This window comes from Suricata suricatta, chromosome 3 (genome assembly GCF_006229205.1).
Source record: "Suricata suricatta isolate VVHF042 chromosome 3, meerkat_22Aug2017_6uvM2_HiC, whole genome shotgun sequence".
NCBI classification, from domain to species: Eukaryota; Metazoa; Chordata; class Mammalia; order Carnivora; family Herpestidae; genus Suricata; species Suricata suricatta.
The window spans coordinates 90,231,292-90,248,908 of record NC_043702.1 but is presented as its reverse complement, the minus strand read 5'-3'; the positions used below and the strand labels follow the sequence as shown (position 1 = coordinate 90,248,908).

General features: G+C 35.2%; 1 protein-coding gene and 1 long non-coding RNA gene across 3 annotated transcripts in view; one reads left to right on the top strand and one right to left on the bottom strand.

Annotated features, from left to right (window-relative positions):
- Positions 1–17,617, top strand: part of LOC115287861 — an 81,901-nt gene that overhangs the window by 687 nt on the left and 63,597 nt on the right. Inside the window, exon 2 of the long non-coding RNA XR_003906691.1 lies at positions 11,795–11,922. This is a non-coding gene — a long non-coding RNA (uncharacterized LOC115287861). The remainder of the gene's footprint in view (positions 1–11,794; positions 11,923–17,617) is intronic.
- DARS (aspartyl-tRNA synthetase) overlaps positions 5,145–17,617 on the bottom strand; it is a 61,569-nt gene continuing 49,096 nt past the window's right edge. Inside the window, exons 11-16 of one of the 2 annotated variants that reach the window (XM_029934647.1) lie at positions 14,060–14,206; positions 12,449–12,491; positions 11,059–11,139; positions 9,885–9,996; positions 9,602–9,673; positions 5,145–5,808 (exon numbers count right to left, since the gene is read on the bottom strand). In XM_029934647.1, coding sequence (XP_029790507.1) covers positions 5,717–5,808; positions 9,602–9,673; positions 9,885–9,996; positions 11,059–11,139; positions 12,449–12,491; positions 14,060–14,206 — 547 coding nt within the window. In that variant the 3' untranslated portion in view covers positions 5,145–5,716. The remainder of the gene's footprint in view (positions 5,809–9,601; positions 9,674–9,884; positions 9,997–11,058; positions 11,140–12,448; positions 12,492–14,059; positions 14,207–17,617) is intronic. The other variant, XM_029934648.1, reaches the window with a different exon arrangement.

Sequence of the window (17,617 nt, the reverse complement as noted above, 5' to 3'; positions counted from 1 at the left end):
TGAGACAGAGACAGAGCATGAGTGGGGGAGGGACAGAGAGAGAGAGGGAGACAGAATTTGAAGCAGGCTCTGGGCTCTGAGCTGTCAGCACAGAATCTGATGCAGGGTTGAACCCACAAACTGTGAGATCATGACCTAAGTGAAGTCGGACACTTTACTGACTGAGCCACCCAGGTGCCCCAAAGAAGCGATATTTGAAGAGATACTCGCTGGAAAGTTTTTGTAACTGAAAACAGATGTGGGTCTTAGACAAAAAGCACATTCATTCCTGAACAAGATAAATAACTATTGTATAGACCAAAATTGGTATCAGTTCAAAGACAAGACAACTTAAAAGCTGCTCAGGAAAGAGGCCAGATTATCTGCAAAGGAAAACAACTATACTGGTAGTACTCTGTTCATAGACGATAAGAGAATTTAATGGTGTAATATTTCAAAGCGCTAATGGAAAAATAACTGCCAACCTAAAATTTTATACTGAACCAAATTATCATTCAAGGGACAAGATACTCTATAGTTTATAACCAATATGCTCTAACTTAAAGACATATTAAAAGGACTTTAGTAAGAAGAAAAGTGAACCCAGTAAAATATATAGATATAAAAAATAATGGCCTTGATAAAAATAAAGGTCAGTATATTAACTATGGATTATAAAAAGGAAAACTGAAATTTAGCAAACTAGGGGGAAAAAAACCTTAAAGAAAGCAGAAGGAAGGAAAATGATACAAAAGCAGAAATTAATGAACAAAAAACCAAAGCACAGAATGGATCGATAGGATCAAAAGCTAAAGACATTAGGCAAAGAGATTTAAAAAAACAGATAAATGTCTGAAGGAAGAAAAGTACAAGACTAAAACATTTTAAATCCGTAAGAGAATTCCATGAGCCTTATCTACTATTAAATATAAAACTGTCTCTCTCAAACTTTTCAAAAAACAGAGGCTGATATGCCATAAATATCCAAACCGGAAAAGAAAAATATATTAAAAAAAGAAAACAATGGCTATAAACAGAAACATAAAATCCTTAAACATGAAAGTAGTAACTATAAGCAGACTATAAAAATTAAGAATATATTATAGTTTGTAGAACAATCACTAAAAAACAATACAAAGGTCAATTAAAATACCAATAGGAAAATGAAATGCTAAGAAATACTTAAAGTCATTAGAAAAAGTCAAGAAAGGAAAAACAAAGGAACAAAAAACAGAGGAGACAGAAGGAAACATTAAAAGGTAGATACAAATCTAACCATATAAAGAACTGCATTAAATCTTTTGGGATAAAATTTTGAATTAAAATGTAGAGATTGTCAGAATGTATAAACAAGGCCCAACCAAATGCTGTCTACAAGAAACCCACTAAATACAAACACAGGTTGGCTGAAGGTAAATGATGAAAAAAGATATGTGTGGTAACAGTAAGCACAGAAGATGGAAATGGCTATATTAAGAGTAAACAGATTTTAAGAGAGCACATTACTAGAGTTGTAAAAGGGCATTTCATCAGATAAAAAGTCCAATTCATCAGAAAGATGTAAAAATCATAACAACGTATATACCCAAATCAAAATTTTACAGAAAAGGAGAAAGATTCCAAAGTCATCTGTCAAATTTCTTTTTTTTTTTTTAATGTTTTATTTATTTTTGATACAGAGAGAGACAGAGCATGAGAGGGGGAGGGTCAGAGAGAGAAGGAGACACAGAACTGGAAGCCGGCTCCAGGCTCTGAGCTGTCAGCACAGGGCCCGACTCGGGGCTCGAACCCACAAACGTGAGATCTGACCTGAGCCGAAGCCGGAGGCTTAACCGACTGAGCCACCCAGGTGCCCCTCAAATTTCTTTTTTTTTTTTATAATATTTTATTTGCTTATTTATTTTTCAGAGAGAGAGACAGAGAGCATGAGAGAGCACAAGCAGGGGAGGGGCAGAGAGAAAGAGGGAGACAGAGGATCTAGAGCAGGCTCTGCGCTGACAGCAAAGAGCCCGACAGATCTCAAGAGTTGTGAGATCATGACCGGAGCTGAAGTCAGATACTCAACAGACTGAGCTACCCAGGCACCCCTCATCTGTCAAATTTCAGTGACTGATAAAACTAGACAAAAAAACCAGTAAAAGATGGAGTTCCTTTTTTTTTTTGTAAAATTTTAAAAATGTTTTATTTATTTTTGAGAGGATGAGAGACAGAGCGCCAGTGTGGAGGGGTAAATTAAGAGAGGGAGACACAGAATTCCAAGTAGGCTCCAAGCTCTGAGCTGTCAGCACAAAACCTGACATAGGACTCTAACCTGTGAACTGTGAGATTGTGACCTAAGCCAGTCAGACATGTAACTGACTGAGCCACCCAGGTGCCCCATGATGGAGAAGTTCTGAACAACACTATCGACACTATTTCTATCAGTACATTCAACAGGGACAGAATATACATTTTTTCCAGAAGGACACGGTTAGATTTACAAAGAGATGTGAAGAATTAGTACACGAAACACCAAACAGTACAAAACGTTGTGAGGTAAAATTGAAGATCTGAAAGTCATTCTAACAGAAACTCTTTTAACAAATGGAATCTTCATTAGCCTGACAAAGGGCATCTATTTATAGGAAACATCACACTTTATCTTGAGACTTTAGAAGTATTTAAATTAAATAATATTAATAAAAAAAACCATGGTCCCATCACTGCTTTTATTCAACATTCTACTTATGAGCTCAACTAATGCAATAAGGAAATAGGGTATAAGAGTTAGGCAGGAAGAGAGAAAACTTATTCTACCTGCTAGGCACTGTTCTAAGGGGTTTTCACTTTTTAATCCCCACAATAGTCTCATGAGATAGGGTTATGCAAATGAGGAAAGTTGAGAATAAGCGAGTTACCCAAGCTTATACAGCTAGTGAACAACAAAATCAGGATTTCAATCCAGGCAGTAGAGCCACAGAATCCATACTATTTACTACTGTGCTACTCTTCTTCACATTATGTCTACTTTGAAAACATAAGGCATTCAATGCAAACTATAGAACTAAGATCTCAGGTATGTTATTAAACAAAAGTAACATAAAAACTGGTAACTTCTAACTGGTAATAGTGTTCTTATGCCTTAGTAGCAAACAATTAAAAATTTTTTTAATGTTTATTTATTTTTGAGAGAGTGAGTGACAGTGCAAGTGGGGAAGGGGCAGAGGGACGGAGACATAGAATCTAAAGCAGGCTCCAGGCTCTGAGCTGTCAGCACAGAACCTGATGTGGGGCTCAAATGCATGAACAGTGAGATCATGGCCTGAGCCAAAGTTAGATGCTTAGCCAACTAAGCCATCCAGGTGTCCCAGTAACAAACAAAAAATGTAATAGGAAAAAAGATCCCATTCCCAATAGAAAAAAATAGTAAGATACTCTAGCATAAACTAAAAATTAAATTTTTAAAGAATGTTTTATTTATTTTTGATACAGAGAGAGACTGAGCGTGAGAAGGGGAGGGGCAGAGAGAGAAGGAGATGCAGAACCGGAAGCAGGCTCCAGGCTCTGAGCTAGCTGTCAGCACAGAGCTTGACGTGGGGCTAGAACCCACAAACATGAGATCTGACCTGAGCCGAAGCCGGAGGCTTAACCGACTGAGCCACCCAGGTGCCCCTAAACTAAAAATTAAAAACACATTTTGAAAGATAGTAAAGAGTACCACTGTATTTTACAATTAAAGAAAAAAATATACCAAAAAAATGAAAGAATATACAATGTTTATTCTCTGGAAGACTAAAAAGAGGAAAATTCCAAGTCTTTCCAAATTATTCTACAGACTTAAAGTAATTTCAATCAAAACCTCAGAATATACATATCAAATAAATCTGCAAAACTATGAGAACTATTTAGCTAAAATATAAAAGCATGAAGAAGAATTTAAAGAACACTGAAGTCATATAATAGTTACCACCAGGAAATAATAGGATCAGAGTGGGTACACAGGACACCTTAACCGTCTCCCACAACATCTTTTCCCCTGAAAAAGGAAATAAAGTATTTGAAAGCAAATATGACAGTAAAGATTTGATAAAGCTGAGTGGCAAGTACAGGGGTGTCCTTTTTATCATGATCTTATCTGGTTGGCATGTTTGGAATACTTAATAATAAAAAAATTAAATAAAAAAGATAGTATCATTCTCAGACTTTACAGACTGTTTACTTTGAAAGAAGTTCTACGTCTATGAATTTGAGGACAGCTTTAGGCCATTATTATATTAGTTTGGGGCTTAGGAATTAATATAGAAAAAGATGGTTAGTAGTCTATATGTTCTTGGTATGGCTTATATTTCTTGAATACTTTCAGAGTGCCTACTGTACTCAAGATAGTCTAGTAGGATATGAAAGAAAAATATAAAAATTGAGTCTATACTTTCACAGAGGCTTATAATCTAGATGGTGAAATAAATTAACTTTCAACAGTAATGGGCAGATGTTTATGTGCCAGGGGTAATGTCCTAACTTTCTGACCTCCCTTTTTTATATTGTTCTTTCTTTTCCTGTAGGAAAGTATTTGTTTTGTTCCTGCCCAGTACATGTGGTTCACTGTAAAATTAACATTAACATCAACATACTTAATACTCTAGAGGGAAAGTGTTCAGATTATAATTCTTACACAAAAGTTTCTTTTTGGTAGGGAAAACGAAAGTGCATTAATTTAGTCACATTCACTAAATATTAGTACCAGTTAAAAATGAAATAGAGGGGTGCCTGGGTGCCTCAGTCAGGTAAGTGTCTGACTCTTGATGTTGGCACCGAGCTGCACATCACGCTGTGCTGATGTGGTATGGAGACTGCTTGCAATTCTGTCTCTCCCTCTGCTCCTCCCCTGCTCATACTCTCTCTTACAAATAAATAAACTTAAAAAAAAAAAAAGAAATGGAAAATTATGCAATACTTTTTAATCTACATGAAACATTAAGCAACCCAAGTGTTCAGCTTTAAGACTGCTATTCTCTTACCTCCATCTGAACTTATATCTTGATATGAACACATGTTGTGAATATATCAGCTCTCATTTGTTTTTAGGCATTTACATAAACCACTTGTGTACCTTTTCTTTTCCCAAATTATAAATACAGGAGCCAGTCACAAAATCAGACTGCTATGAAATTACACAAAGACAAATGTAACTAGCTTTAAAATTTTATTGAAACTCAATTGAGAATATAACAATTTAATATAACATTATTTTGATTATTTTCTCACCAGTTCACCTGCTTTACATGATTTCTGGGTACAACTTTAAAGATTTGATACTTTCTGCTTAATTATCCATGATATGTAAATTATACATTCATTAAAATCTCAGACAGTTCCCTAAAACTTCTTTTTTTAATGTCAGAATTTAAAAAAATAAGCTCAAATATTGAAAATTTAAGACATTAATATAGCCACTGTAAAATAGAAAAGAAAAAACCTTACATAATATGAACTGTTTAAAATTGTTAACATTTATTGTAGTAATGCAATATGAAATTTTAACATAACCATATGAATTTTTCATTAAAATGCTCAACCATCTCCTACTGAAGCATGTCCAAAGTTATAAAAATCTTCTCTTTTAAAGTAACCTATACTGAATTTATCCAAAGTAACTGTGGCACTTTATATAAGACATTTACTCCATTGTATATTTTAAGTAGCTAAGGGATGGCCTGGTCAACGGCAGGTTACTGGAAAGAATAAAAACAGCACGGCTTTAAGGAGTGAGTCGTTTGGGGTCACGGGGGAACATTGAGGTCTGGCGGACATTGTGCAATCCCAAGAAAAGCATAGTGACTCGTTCCAATCCTAGGGGAAAAAAATATCATTAATTCCTTTTCTGAAAACCTTTTGGAGTCTTACTTGCTGAAACTGCCAACACAGTATCATTGATCAACAAAATACTTCTATTATTGAGTTTATTTAAAATGAACTGTTTTGTGTCTGACACAGAAATAGAAATGATGCTGTTACATGTAGGAAGGACTAAATGAGATATCCTTAAGTCATGTGGATTCTGCAAACTACAAAAATCTTGTAAATATCTAAAACTTATGATTTAAACAAACACAAAAAAGCCATTTTATATGCCTATATTGTTTTCAAATGGGACCAGAATCTTAATTATGTAGTCAGGGCCATCGGTATAAGACAAGGGCCATAAACTTGTTCATGGAAGTTTATTAATGGAAGTACCAGAAATTTACTATAATTCAATAGTTGTGTAACATGGTGGTTCCTAGTATAAAAGATTCTAGGATACATTATTGTAAATGTTCTGAGTGCAGAAGAGGCTGATTTTGATATGTGACTTAAATACTGTTTTACTGTCAAGAATTAAAACCAAGTACCACCGAAGAAACTGAGAAGAACTAGCAAATGAAACTTTGTGTGTGCAATTTATTTATTTCACCAAAGTTGTAGAAGACATGTATTATAGAAAAAAGGCAAAGGATACATTTATATAGCAATAATTTTTAATTTTAAAGGAACATATTTAACTTTTTAAAAAAGTTTTTATTGAAGTAATCTCTATACCCAATGTGGGGCTTGAACTCATGACCTCAAGGTCTAGAGTTGCAGGGTCTTCCAACTGAGCCACCCAGGCGCCCCAGGAATGTATTTAACTTCTAAAACAGATATAAATAAGAACATTAATATTTTTTAAATGCTTACTTATTTTTGAAAGAGAGCACATAAGTGAGTGGGAGGGAGGCAAAGAGAGAGGAGAGAGAATCCCAAACAGGCTCCACAGTATCAGTGCAGGGCTTGATGAGATCATGACTTGAGGTGAAATCAACTGAGCCATCAGGTACCCTGAGAATTAACATTTTTATTGCTATTCCTTACCCAAAAAAATCTGCAGGAGTAGATTTGAACTTTGTATTAAAGTAATCTAATACTTATATAAAAACCCCCACTATATCCCACTTTCCTTTCAATCATTAATTACCAAAAAATGAGTGGTATTTGATAACCATTCACATGTCCACAAGTTTGATTAAAATTTACACTGTTAGTCACAAAAATATGTGAATTAAACAAAATGCATATTACTGCATACTTTGAGAGAAAATAGTTGTGAATTTCCCATTAAAACTTAAATTCTAGGGGCACCTGGGTGGCTCAGTTGGTTAAGCGTCCGACTTCGGCTCAGGTCATGACCTCACAGTCCGTGGGTTCGAGCCCCGTGACAGGCTCTGTGCTGACAGCTAGTTCAGAGCCTGGAGTCTACTTCAGATTCTGTGTCTCCCTCTCTCTCTGCCCCTCCCCTGCTCACTCTCTGTCTCCCTCTCTCAAAATAAAATAAAGACAAAAAAAAATTTTTTTTTTAAACTTAAATTCTAGGGGCACATGGGTGGCTCAGTTGGCTAAGCCTCTGATTTCGGCTCAGGTCATGATCTCGCAGGAGTGGGTTCAAACCCTGCATCAGACTCTGTGCTAACAGCTAACTCACAGCCTGGAGCCTGTCTTCAGATTCTGTGTCTCCCTCTCTCTCTGATCCTCCCCTGCTCACGCTGTCTCTCTCTCTCAAAAATAAACAAAACATAGAAAAAAAAACCCACCTTAAATTCTAGGAGTGCCTGGGTCACTGAGTTGGTTAAACATCTGACCTAAGCTCAGGTCAAGATCTGATGGTTTGTGAATTTGAGCCCCATGTTGGGCTCTGTGTTGATAGCTCAAAACCTAGAGCCTGCTTCAAATTCTGTGTCTCTTTCTTTCTCTGCCACTAACCTGCTCACACTCTGTCTCTCTCTCAAAAATAAATAAACATTAAAACAAACAGTCAAAACTAAACGCTATATCCAATGTAGCATTGTAATAACAAAAGGCTGGTATCAACCTACACGTCCATCAATAAGAAGCTGGTTAACAAAATTATGATGTACCTTTCCAAAGGACTGATTCTACAGAGCATTAAAAAAAATACTGAAAATGTCTTTAAGTACTGATAAGGAACGAATGAGAAGAAATAGTAAGTGATAAATGCAAGGTACTGAATTATTTATATAGTATGCTACAATCTGTGTAAAAATGTATTTTTAAAAGTGTCCATTTTTGCTTATGCAAAAATTATCTTTGCAAAGGTAAAAAGAAAACTAGAAACAATAGTTTCCTACAGGGAGGTGAATACACACTCTACTACACCCTTTTAATTTGAAAAATTTTAAAGTACCATATTATTTATTCACCAACCCCCCCCCCCCAAACAAACATCAAACAAAAATTTCAAAGAAACTATATATTTAGAATTCTTTTAAGAGTCCCTGATGGGGATATCTAGTGGGTGCCTGGGTAGCTCAGTTGGTTGAGTTCTGACTCTTGACTTCAGCTCATGATTTCACAGTACTTGAGACAGAGCCCTGGGTTCGTCTCTGTGCTGACAGTGTGGAACCTGCTTGGGATTTTCCTTCTCTCCCTCTCAAAATAAATAAGTAAACATTAAAAAATGTCTCTGATAGGGATATTCAAAACTTAAGCTAAATTTTAATTTACTCATTTATTTTTTAAAAATTTATTTAAAAATTTTATTTTTTTAAGTTTATTTATTCATTTTGAGAGAGAGAGAGAGAGACAGACAGACAGACAGAGACAGAGAAAGTATGTGTGCTCATGTGGGAAGAAGGGGCAGAGAGAGAGGAGAGAATTCCAAGAGAATCTGTCAGTGCAGAGCCTGACATGGGGCTCGAACTCAAGAACCATGAGATAATGGCCTGAGCCGAAGTCAAGAGTTGAACACTTAACTGCCTGAGTCACCCAGGTGCCCTGACTTCTTTATTTATTTCTTTATTTTCTTTATTTCTTTATTTTCTATACCCAACGTTGGGCTTGAACTCACAACTCTGAAATCAAGAGCTGCATGCTTCTGTGACTAAGCCAGCTAGGTACCCCTTACCCTTTGTAAATCACAAAGTAGTCTCTTACATTTACTCTAGAAGTGGTTCTAGAAGTCAATAAAATATTATTACACTACAACAAAAAATTTAGCAACAATCTGAGCTAACTTGAGGAAGAGCTTTAATTTGGGCTATTGTGAATGAACAGGGTACTCAACTTAAAACACATTTTGCGGGGCAGCTGGCTGGCTCAGTTGGTTAAACATCCAACTTCAACTCAGGTCATGATCTCACAGCTCGTGGGTTCGAGCCCCGCACTGGGCCCTGTGCTGACAGCTCAAAGCCTGGAGCCTGCTTCAGATTCTGTGTCTCCCTCTCTCTCTGCTCCTACCCCCCTCACGCTCTGTCTCTGTCTCTCTCAAGAATAAATAAACATTAAAAAAATTTAAAAAATAAAAGACATTTTGCTTCTAAACTCTTCAGAGAAAAAAAATGGCTAGAAGTTTATTAAAATATTTTAAAACACACAAATTAGCTGTTTATTTTGTTCCTTGGAAGTCAAATTATCATTTAGTCTTAACTCATAAAATATGTTATAATTCAAATTTGTATTGTACTTAGCACTTATGGATCTATTTGTAAGCAGTAACAATACATAAAAATACTTTTTTACACTCTAGTGAAGAAATTTAGCTATAACTGAACACTTTGCCAAATGAAATCTGGGTTGGAAATATATTGTCATAATCTTAAAATAATATTACCAATGCCTCCACCGGCATGAGGAGGGGCTCCAAAGCGGAAGGAATCAATGTATGCCTTAATTTTCTCCAAATCTAGGAGAAAACAAAACAAAACAAAAAGAAACTCAAAAGCCCAAACATAATTTATCATTTTATTAGTAACTTAAAAAAAAGGTATAAAGCAATAATTATTATTCAATAAAAATGGAAACAAATGACTATTTTCTGAAAAGTCTTTAAAAGGTTTAAAATGTGTTGCTTTCACAATATACATTACTCTTCCAAATATATTTAAGTTGTTTACCAATTCCATGATGTAAGGCTCTCTCTGTTAGCAGCTGAACATCATGTATTCTCTGAGCTCCTGACAGTATTTCTTCTCCCCTCATGAACATATCATAAGAGTTGGACTGCTTCTGCAGGGAAAAGCAAACACACAAGAAAACGCCATTCTTCCAGTGACTATCATTCTATTTATATTACTCATATGAGAAAAAAAACCTTTGTTGCTCAAAGAGCAAGGACATTTTCCCATACAATTAATGATGCAATATGCTCCAGCAAACACAATTTATTTCTCTAAAACAAAATTAAACTAGTAAGTGCTGAATAATAACTTCTCCCTTCCCTCTAACAGATTTTATACTCCCCTTCTCCAAAGCTTCCAATAACAAATCAGAGCACCATATCTAACTTGTAAGGAGTAGTGCTGATTCTCATTTCACTTTATCATCTGAAATGTTTTTAAGTATGATATAATTTTGAGTCATTTTTGGAACTTCAAATTATTAATGAGTGTAGTTTTGAGATTTTTAAAAATTTTAACAAAAGTAAATTGAACATCAGTTTGCCATAGCTTAACCTATTCCCTTATCTTTTAACTTTCCCTGTCTTTCAATAAACCAATGGTTCTCAAAGTATGATTCCTGGACCAGGAGTCTTAGTATTACCGAAAACCTGTTAGAAATGCAAATTATTAAGCTCCTCCAAGAGCAACTAATCAGAAAGTCTGGCAATGGGGCCCAGTTATCTGTGTTTTAAAAAGCCCCCCAAGTGATTCTGATGCACACTGAAGTTTGGGAAGCACTGTAATGGAAAAACAGTAGAAGGTCAAAACAACACAAATTAGATGAACTCCCAAGACAGAATGCTGTTTTTTAGTTCAAAGTCAGGGATAATACGATGTACTATTGTCTGCAAATCTGATATGATTACTTATATGGCATTTCTTCCTCATAAATCTTTAAAAAAATGAACCATGAAAATGATTTTTTAATGTAGGTTTTGGGACCAATTTTCTAGAATACTCAAATTCCATAGTATCATTTTTGACATGAATTGACAGAAACTAGTAGTTATAAATTACTGGTCCATCAAAATTGCATATTACTGACGAAAACCATTATTCCCATTGTACAATTTAATAAAGTCATAACAAAGTTTTCCCCTCCCCAATTATTTAAAATAAAATTACTTACAGGATTTCTTGGGTCAGGCATGGTATAGAAAGGTCTTACAGCCAATGGATATTTATCAAGAATATAAAAATCTGTATCATACTATAAAAAATAATTAAAATAAGTTAAAAAAATTTTAATCAAAGTAAAAAGGCTAAAATTGTGATAACTGTCTTTTTAAGAATAAATCTTGTCTTCAAAATTACCATAATTACCCAGAATATACAATAAATATTCTGTTTCTTTCCAGGAACATCTGTATCCTAGAGTATTTTGCCACCATGTTATAAATCTCTCTAATAATTTTTGGGAGCTATTTACTATTCAGTGATAGTTCAAATATTGTTTTCTTTTTGTTTTGGATAGGTAATCTCTTTCTAATTTCTTCCCACTGAAAATTATGCTGCAATAAACCTCTTTGATTTTCATTTCTTTCCTTTGGTAATCTAATTTCAGATACAATTTACCTTTTGTTAAATCATTCTAAATCTCTTTGGGTTTTACACAAACTATATTAAATCTATAAATTATATTAGGAAAAACTGGCATCTTTTATAATATTCATCTTCAAGAAAACCTTGATTATTTTCCCAATAATTTAAATTTTTGTACAGATATCTAAAAGATATCTGGTAGTTTTTTTCTAATGAAAACTATAATTGAAATAAATAACATTAATATGAAGTTATGACATTTTTGTTAGAAACAATAGTTACTATATGATCTAGATTTAATGACGAAAATCACATTTCAACAGTTTTGATGCTGACCATTTTTGCTACAACCCAGGCAGAGAGGGAATGGCTACAGAGTTGGCAAACCGGAACCAGCCCTGCTGAAACAGCATCAAAAGGTATAAACTCAACACTGTAGTTTCAGAAAGAGGTGAGTTCCCCAGTCAGTCTTGAGTGCAACCACCAGGAGGAGCTCAAGGACTGTCTTCATTTACACACAATTCTCAATTTCTTAAAAGATCACACTAAATTCAGCTTTTATCTTCTTTCAAGTTTTAAAAAATGAGACAGGAAAGCAGCAGAGACAGAAAAGAAAACTCATTCACCTTCAACTCCCATTAGTCAGCAAGGGTACTCAGAGAAGACCATTTCTAAGTAGTTTCTAATCATCTTGAGGTCCTTTCTGACCAATCTGATAGTCTAATGAAGGTACCACTTTTAGGGATAACTCAGTACAACTTAGTACAAAAATCAAATACTGAGCTAATTAAACTGACTGACCAAAGCCTGTATGAATATTTTTTATTTTTCCAATAATTAAAAAAAAAATCATCCTCTTTGGTTTCTTAAATTTATTCTGCAATCTTAACATGCTGGAAGACTGTCCCCCATGCAACTGTTCTTTAGTACTAGAATGTTTCAGATTTAGAAAAATCCAGCATGTACAAGTATCATACCTTTTCCTTCACCAAACGCCCCAACAGTTTTTCATTTGGTGTACTGAAAAAAACAAAAACAAAAAACTCCATGAAATTAGGTATTTGAAGATCAAATAGCAACTTTAAACAGTTTTTTTTTTTTTAAATGTGTTTTATTTTTGAGAGACAGAGAGACACAGCACAAGCAGGGAAGGGTCAGAGAGAGAGGGAGATACAGAATCCGAAGATAGGCTCCAGGCTCTGAGCTAGCTGTCAGCACAGAGCCCGATGCAGGGCTCGAACCCACTAACTGTGAGATCATGACCTGAGCCGAAACTGACTGAGCCACCCAGGTGCCTCTAAACAGTTTTAAGTTAATAAGACACCTCGTCTATTTGAGGTTCTCAAAGGATAAAAAATTTGGCCAAAATACATAAGTTGTCTATCCTGCTCCTTTTTAAAAAGGCAATTCCAGTGACTTAACATCTAGTACTACTCAAAAATATTTAAATAAAGTGATAAGCAGATTCAGCAATCACAGATTCAGAGTAACATGGATGAACTTTCCTACAATTATATATAATAAAGGTTCACTATAGCAACATAGGCTACATTCTTGCCATTAAGTAGTTCTACTTCAAGATGGTTTCTTTTTTGTACTCTTTAAGCTTATTTATTCATTGGTGAGGGGAGAGAGTCTGCAAGCAGGGAAAGGACAGAGAAAACAGAGAATCCTAAGCAGGTTACATGCTCAGTGCAGAGTGGGACTTAATCTCATGACTGCGAGATCATGACTTGAGCTGAAATCAAGGTTGGATGCTCAATTGAACGAGCTACCCAGGTGCCCCTGTTACTTTTTATCAAAGGTTTACACAACAAAAATCAGTATTTCTATGTCTTTAAATTTTAATAAACCAATTAAATTTCTATATTTAAGAAGCTGTTCCTTTAGCTTTAGTTACTTTAGCTATGTAAGAACAATTGCCAAAACACTCTTTAAGAAAGTACTGGTCAGCTTAAAATAGTGATAGAATTTATGGTTTGCTTTAAAATATAATCTGGCAATGAAGGAGGTGCTTAAAACCATAACTGTATATTTTGGTTAAAGAAACAAAAATAAAGAGTTTTGAGCAAAATATGCTTTAAAAAAGCTCTAAAAAAGACAAAAGCCACCCCTTGCACTCCTATATCCATTTGAATTATTGTGAGGGCTTAAACATTTTAAGAATTTTGAACAGATATTTTTATAACTTTTGGAGGTCTTAGTTTTATGGCCTAATCCCATGTGGGGATGGATATAGAATGCTGTCTACACTCTCTAACATACTGACTTAAAAAGAGAACTAACACATTAGAGGAGAAAATCACAGGCAGAAGTCCCTATATTCTTTAAAGTGTTACAAATATGGGGGTGGGTGGGGACAAAAAAATGGTCTTTATAAACAAAACAATCAAAGCTCAGGCAAACCTCATCAAACAACATTTAATTTCAGATCACACATTAAACAAAACAGCACCATGCTCTATAACCAAAGTTAAAACTGAAGTTTATTACTTGGGTGAAAAAAGATTCATCATTCATTAATATACTCATTCTTTCACATCTTAAACCCAATTCCTAAAGTTAAAAAAAAAATCACAAAGTCAAACCTCAGATCTTCTTCATCTCCCATTTCGATTCCAGCTTCCCTGAGCATAGCCAATGCTTCACAATACTCCAGTCTTAACGTTGGCTCCAAAAATTTGAATGGCTCACATGGGAATTGTTTATTCACTGTCTGAATTTCAGTTTGAAACCTATTTGTACAATGATGTAGTTAGTAAAACAATATATGAAGTGTTTTCTCCACAAGAGGTCACTGTGGCAATACATAAAAATAAAAATTTAAAAAATTTTTACTAATACTGGTGAAATAAGGAGCATATAGCTTTATTCTTCTACACACTTGACACACATTTTTTTTAAACAAACATTTTTAACATTACACAGGAGAGGAAAGGGTAATCTAAGTAGGTTAGTGGGGTAGCAGCTCCATGGTCAGCCAAGTGCCTTTTCTCCAGCTGAACCATCAGCCCCACAGAAGCGTCTAGCTGTCCAGGAAAACCATTCCCTAATGGCTGGCTGACACAGACCCAAGAGTCACTGCACATACTGTTAGTTCTATGTGTTCCACTGATAACAATTTTTTATATTGAGAGGTAACTCAAAAGGAAATGCTTTTAGAGAAAAGTTGTTTTGTGTAACATTAGCCTCAATAGAAAAATTGCCTTGGGGACTTTTAGGTAGGTGTTAAGGACCTATTTATGTCATATAAAATCATTCTTTGAGTCAGTGAAGCACTAGGAGACAGTTATCAAGAAATTCTTTACGTTAAAGATGGAATTTAAATACTTAAAATATTTAACACCTTTCTCAGTCTCATCTTGTTTTCTTACTCAAGTGGCATTAAAGGATTAAAAACTTTATAACTTATACCAGCTAACACTCTTAAAACACTTGTTTTCAAGGGAGACCAAAGTAACGAATATTTATCTTCCCCCATCCCCATCATACTGTAAGTCTGTGAGTGCCAATTTCTGATTTTAATAACTACAGTATAGGGTCTAGTCTTTAAACAGCAGGCATAAGACAAGTATTTACTGTACTGAAAATCATATTTTAGTAAGATTTAAAAAGCTATTTTTTAATTTTGTTTTTATTTTTATTTTATTTTTGCTATTTATGGGTGAAATGATAGCTGGGATTTGTTTCAAAATACGAGGGCGTGGGAGAAATGGGCAAACAAAATTGACATTGGTTAACAATGGCTGAAATTGGGTGATGAGTACGTGGGGGTTCATTAGGCCAATCTACTTTGTATATGTCTTGAAATTTTATGTAATTAAGAGAATTGGAAAGTGTGTTTATATTCATGAAAACAGTAGAAATTAAAACATTTTATTTCCTGACTAGTCTTCAAGATTTTTCAAGATTTTTACGGGAAAACAATAAAGCTTAGCCATTGATTTATTCAAATCTTTTCTTTTTTTTAAATGTTTTATTTATTTTTGGAAGAGAGAGAGAGAGAGAGAGAGACAGACAGACAGACAGACAGACAAAATGAGCTGGGGAGGGGCAGACAGAGCGGGAAACACAGAATCTGAAGCAGGTTCCAGGCTCCGGGCTGTCAGCACTAGTGAACTTGTGAACCATGAGATGATGACCTGAGCTGAAGTCAGATGCTTAACTGACTGAGCCTCCCAGGCGCTCTGATATATTCAAATCTTGATGTAAGAAGGGCTAAAAAGAACTCAATAATTGATTATTTTTTTTAATGTTTACTTATTTTTGAGAGAGACAGAGAGAGAGAGAGAGAGAGAGAGAGAGAGAGAGAGAGGGAGGGAGAGAGAAACAGTCAGAGCACAGAGGGGAAGGAACAGAGAGAGAGGGAAACACAGAAACCAAAGCAGGCTCTAGGCTCCAAGCTGTCAGCATAGAGTCTGATGCGGGACTTGAACTGTGAGATCATGACCTGAGCTGAAGTTGGATGCTTAACTGACTGAGCCACCCAGGTGCCCCCCAATAATTAATTTTTAAATTGCCTTTCTTTGCTTTTGACATTAATCCCCATTTGCATCTATTAATGGTAATATGAAAATATAACTACCAATATTTTAAAATACATTTGTAAAAAAAAATACATTTGTATATTATTCTTCTATGAGAAGTACTAAGGATAAACATGAGAAGGACATGACACAAGCCAGGTAACCCAACTTAAACTGTCACAGAAGGGGTGCCTGGGTGGTTCAGTCGGTTAAGCGTCCGACTTCAGCTCAGGTCATGATCTCACGGTCTGTGAACCTGAGCCCCGCGTCAGGCTCTGTGCTGACAGCTCGGAGCCTGGAGCCTGCTTCGGATTGTGTGAGGCGAACGTGATAGCCACTACACTACGGAAACGGCTGTCACTTCGGATTGCGTTACCCCTCTCTGTCCCTCTCCCACTCATGCTCTCTCTGTCTCAAAAATAAAACAAAACATTAAAAACACACACACAAAGAAAACCTGACACAGAAACTTAAAATTCCTAAATGACTTGAAGAATATAAAAAGAAGGCTTTTCTTTCTAGGTTGCCACCTTAAGTCTACTTGGAAAAAGTCCAGCGATGATGGTAGCTGAATCTCTAATTTGTAAACAAAGATTTGATTAATTCCAAGGGCCCAATTCATGCTTGATCTCCTATTACAAGAACCAAAGTGGAAATTTCATATTCTAATATTAAAGAGAGAAGATATCAAACTCCTAAATAAATAGGCATAAGAAACCTTCTTGAGTTATAAATGTGAAAAGAAAATGAGAAAAGCTCTGTTCCTTCACTGTAGTTCAAAGGGTATTTTATTTTATAAGGAAACATTAGTTGTCCCATAGATTAATTGAATGAAAACTGCTTTAAATAAACTATATGGAAATGTTTCAGAAAACAAAGGTTTAAAAAAAAGGCTGTCTACAATTAGCTAGTCATCAAAGTAACGATGCAATGCAGAGAATGCCTGGAAAGTATCGGTGCTTATGCTACAAGATTTTTATAAGATCAATGATTAATTTCTATGTCCTTGAAATTACTCATTAGACTTGCAATGGAGTATAAATAAGATTCATAGTATTTCTGAACCTTTTTAAGTATCAATGAAGCATATCCAAATACATCAACAATTAACAGTTAAATCAGTAGTCATCAAATAAAAATTTCAAATACAGTCCTTTGTCAGTTATCAAAGCACTAGATAAGTCTATTCTGGCCTACTTAATATTTAAGTACTGCCCCAAGTACAGAAAAAGGAAAAAAAAAAAAAAAAGACTCTTGATCCTCTTACTTGTTTTCCAACTATTTTCTCTGGGTGAAACATCATCACAAGTAAACAACTTTTTTAAACAAAAATTTTTTAATGTTATTACTTTTGAGAGAGAAAAAGAGTGCAAGTGGAGGAGGGGCAGAGAGAGAAGGAGATGCAGAATCTGAAGCAGGCTCCAGGCTCCGAGCTGTCAGCACAGAGCCCGACATGGGGCTCGAATCCACGGATTGTGAGATCATGACCTGAGCTGAAGTTAGACGCTTAGCCAACTGAGCCACCCAGGCATCCCACAAGTAAACAACTTTCAATGACCTTGAAGGGAAAAACTATTTGCCAGTTTAGAGGGGGTACCTAATGTGAACATTTTACATAGT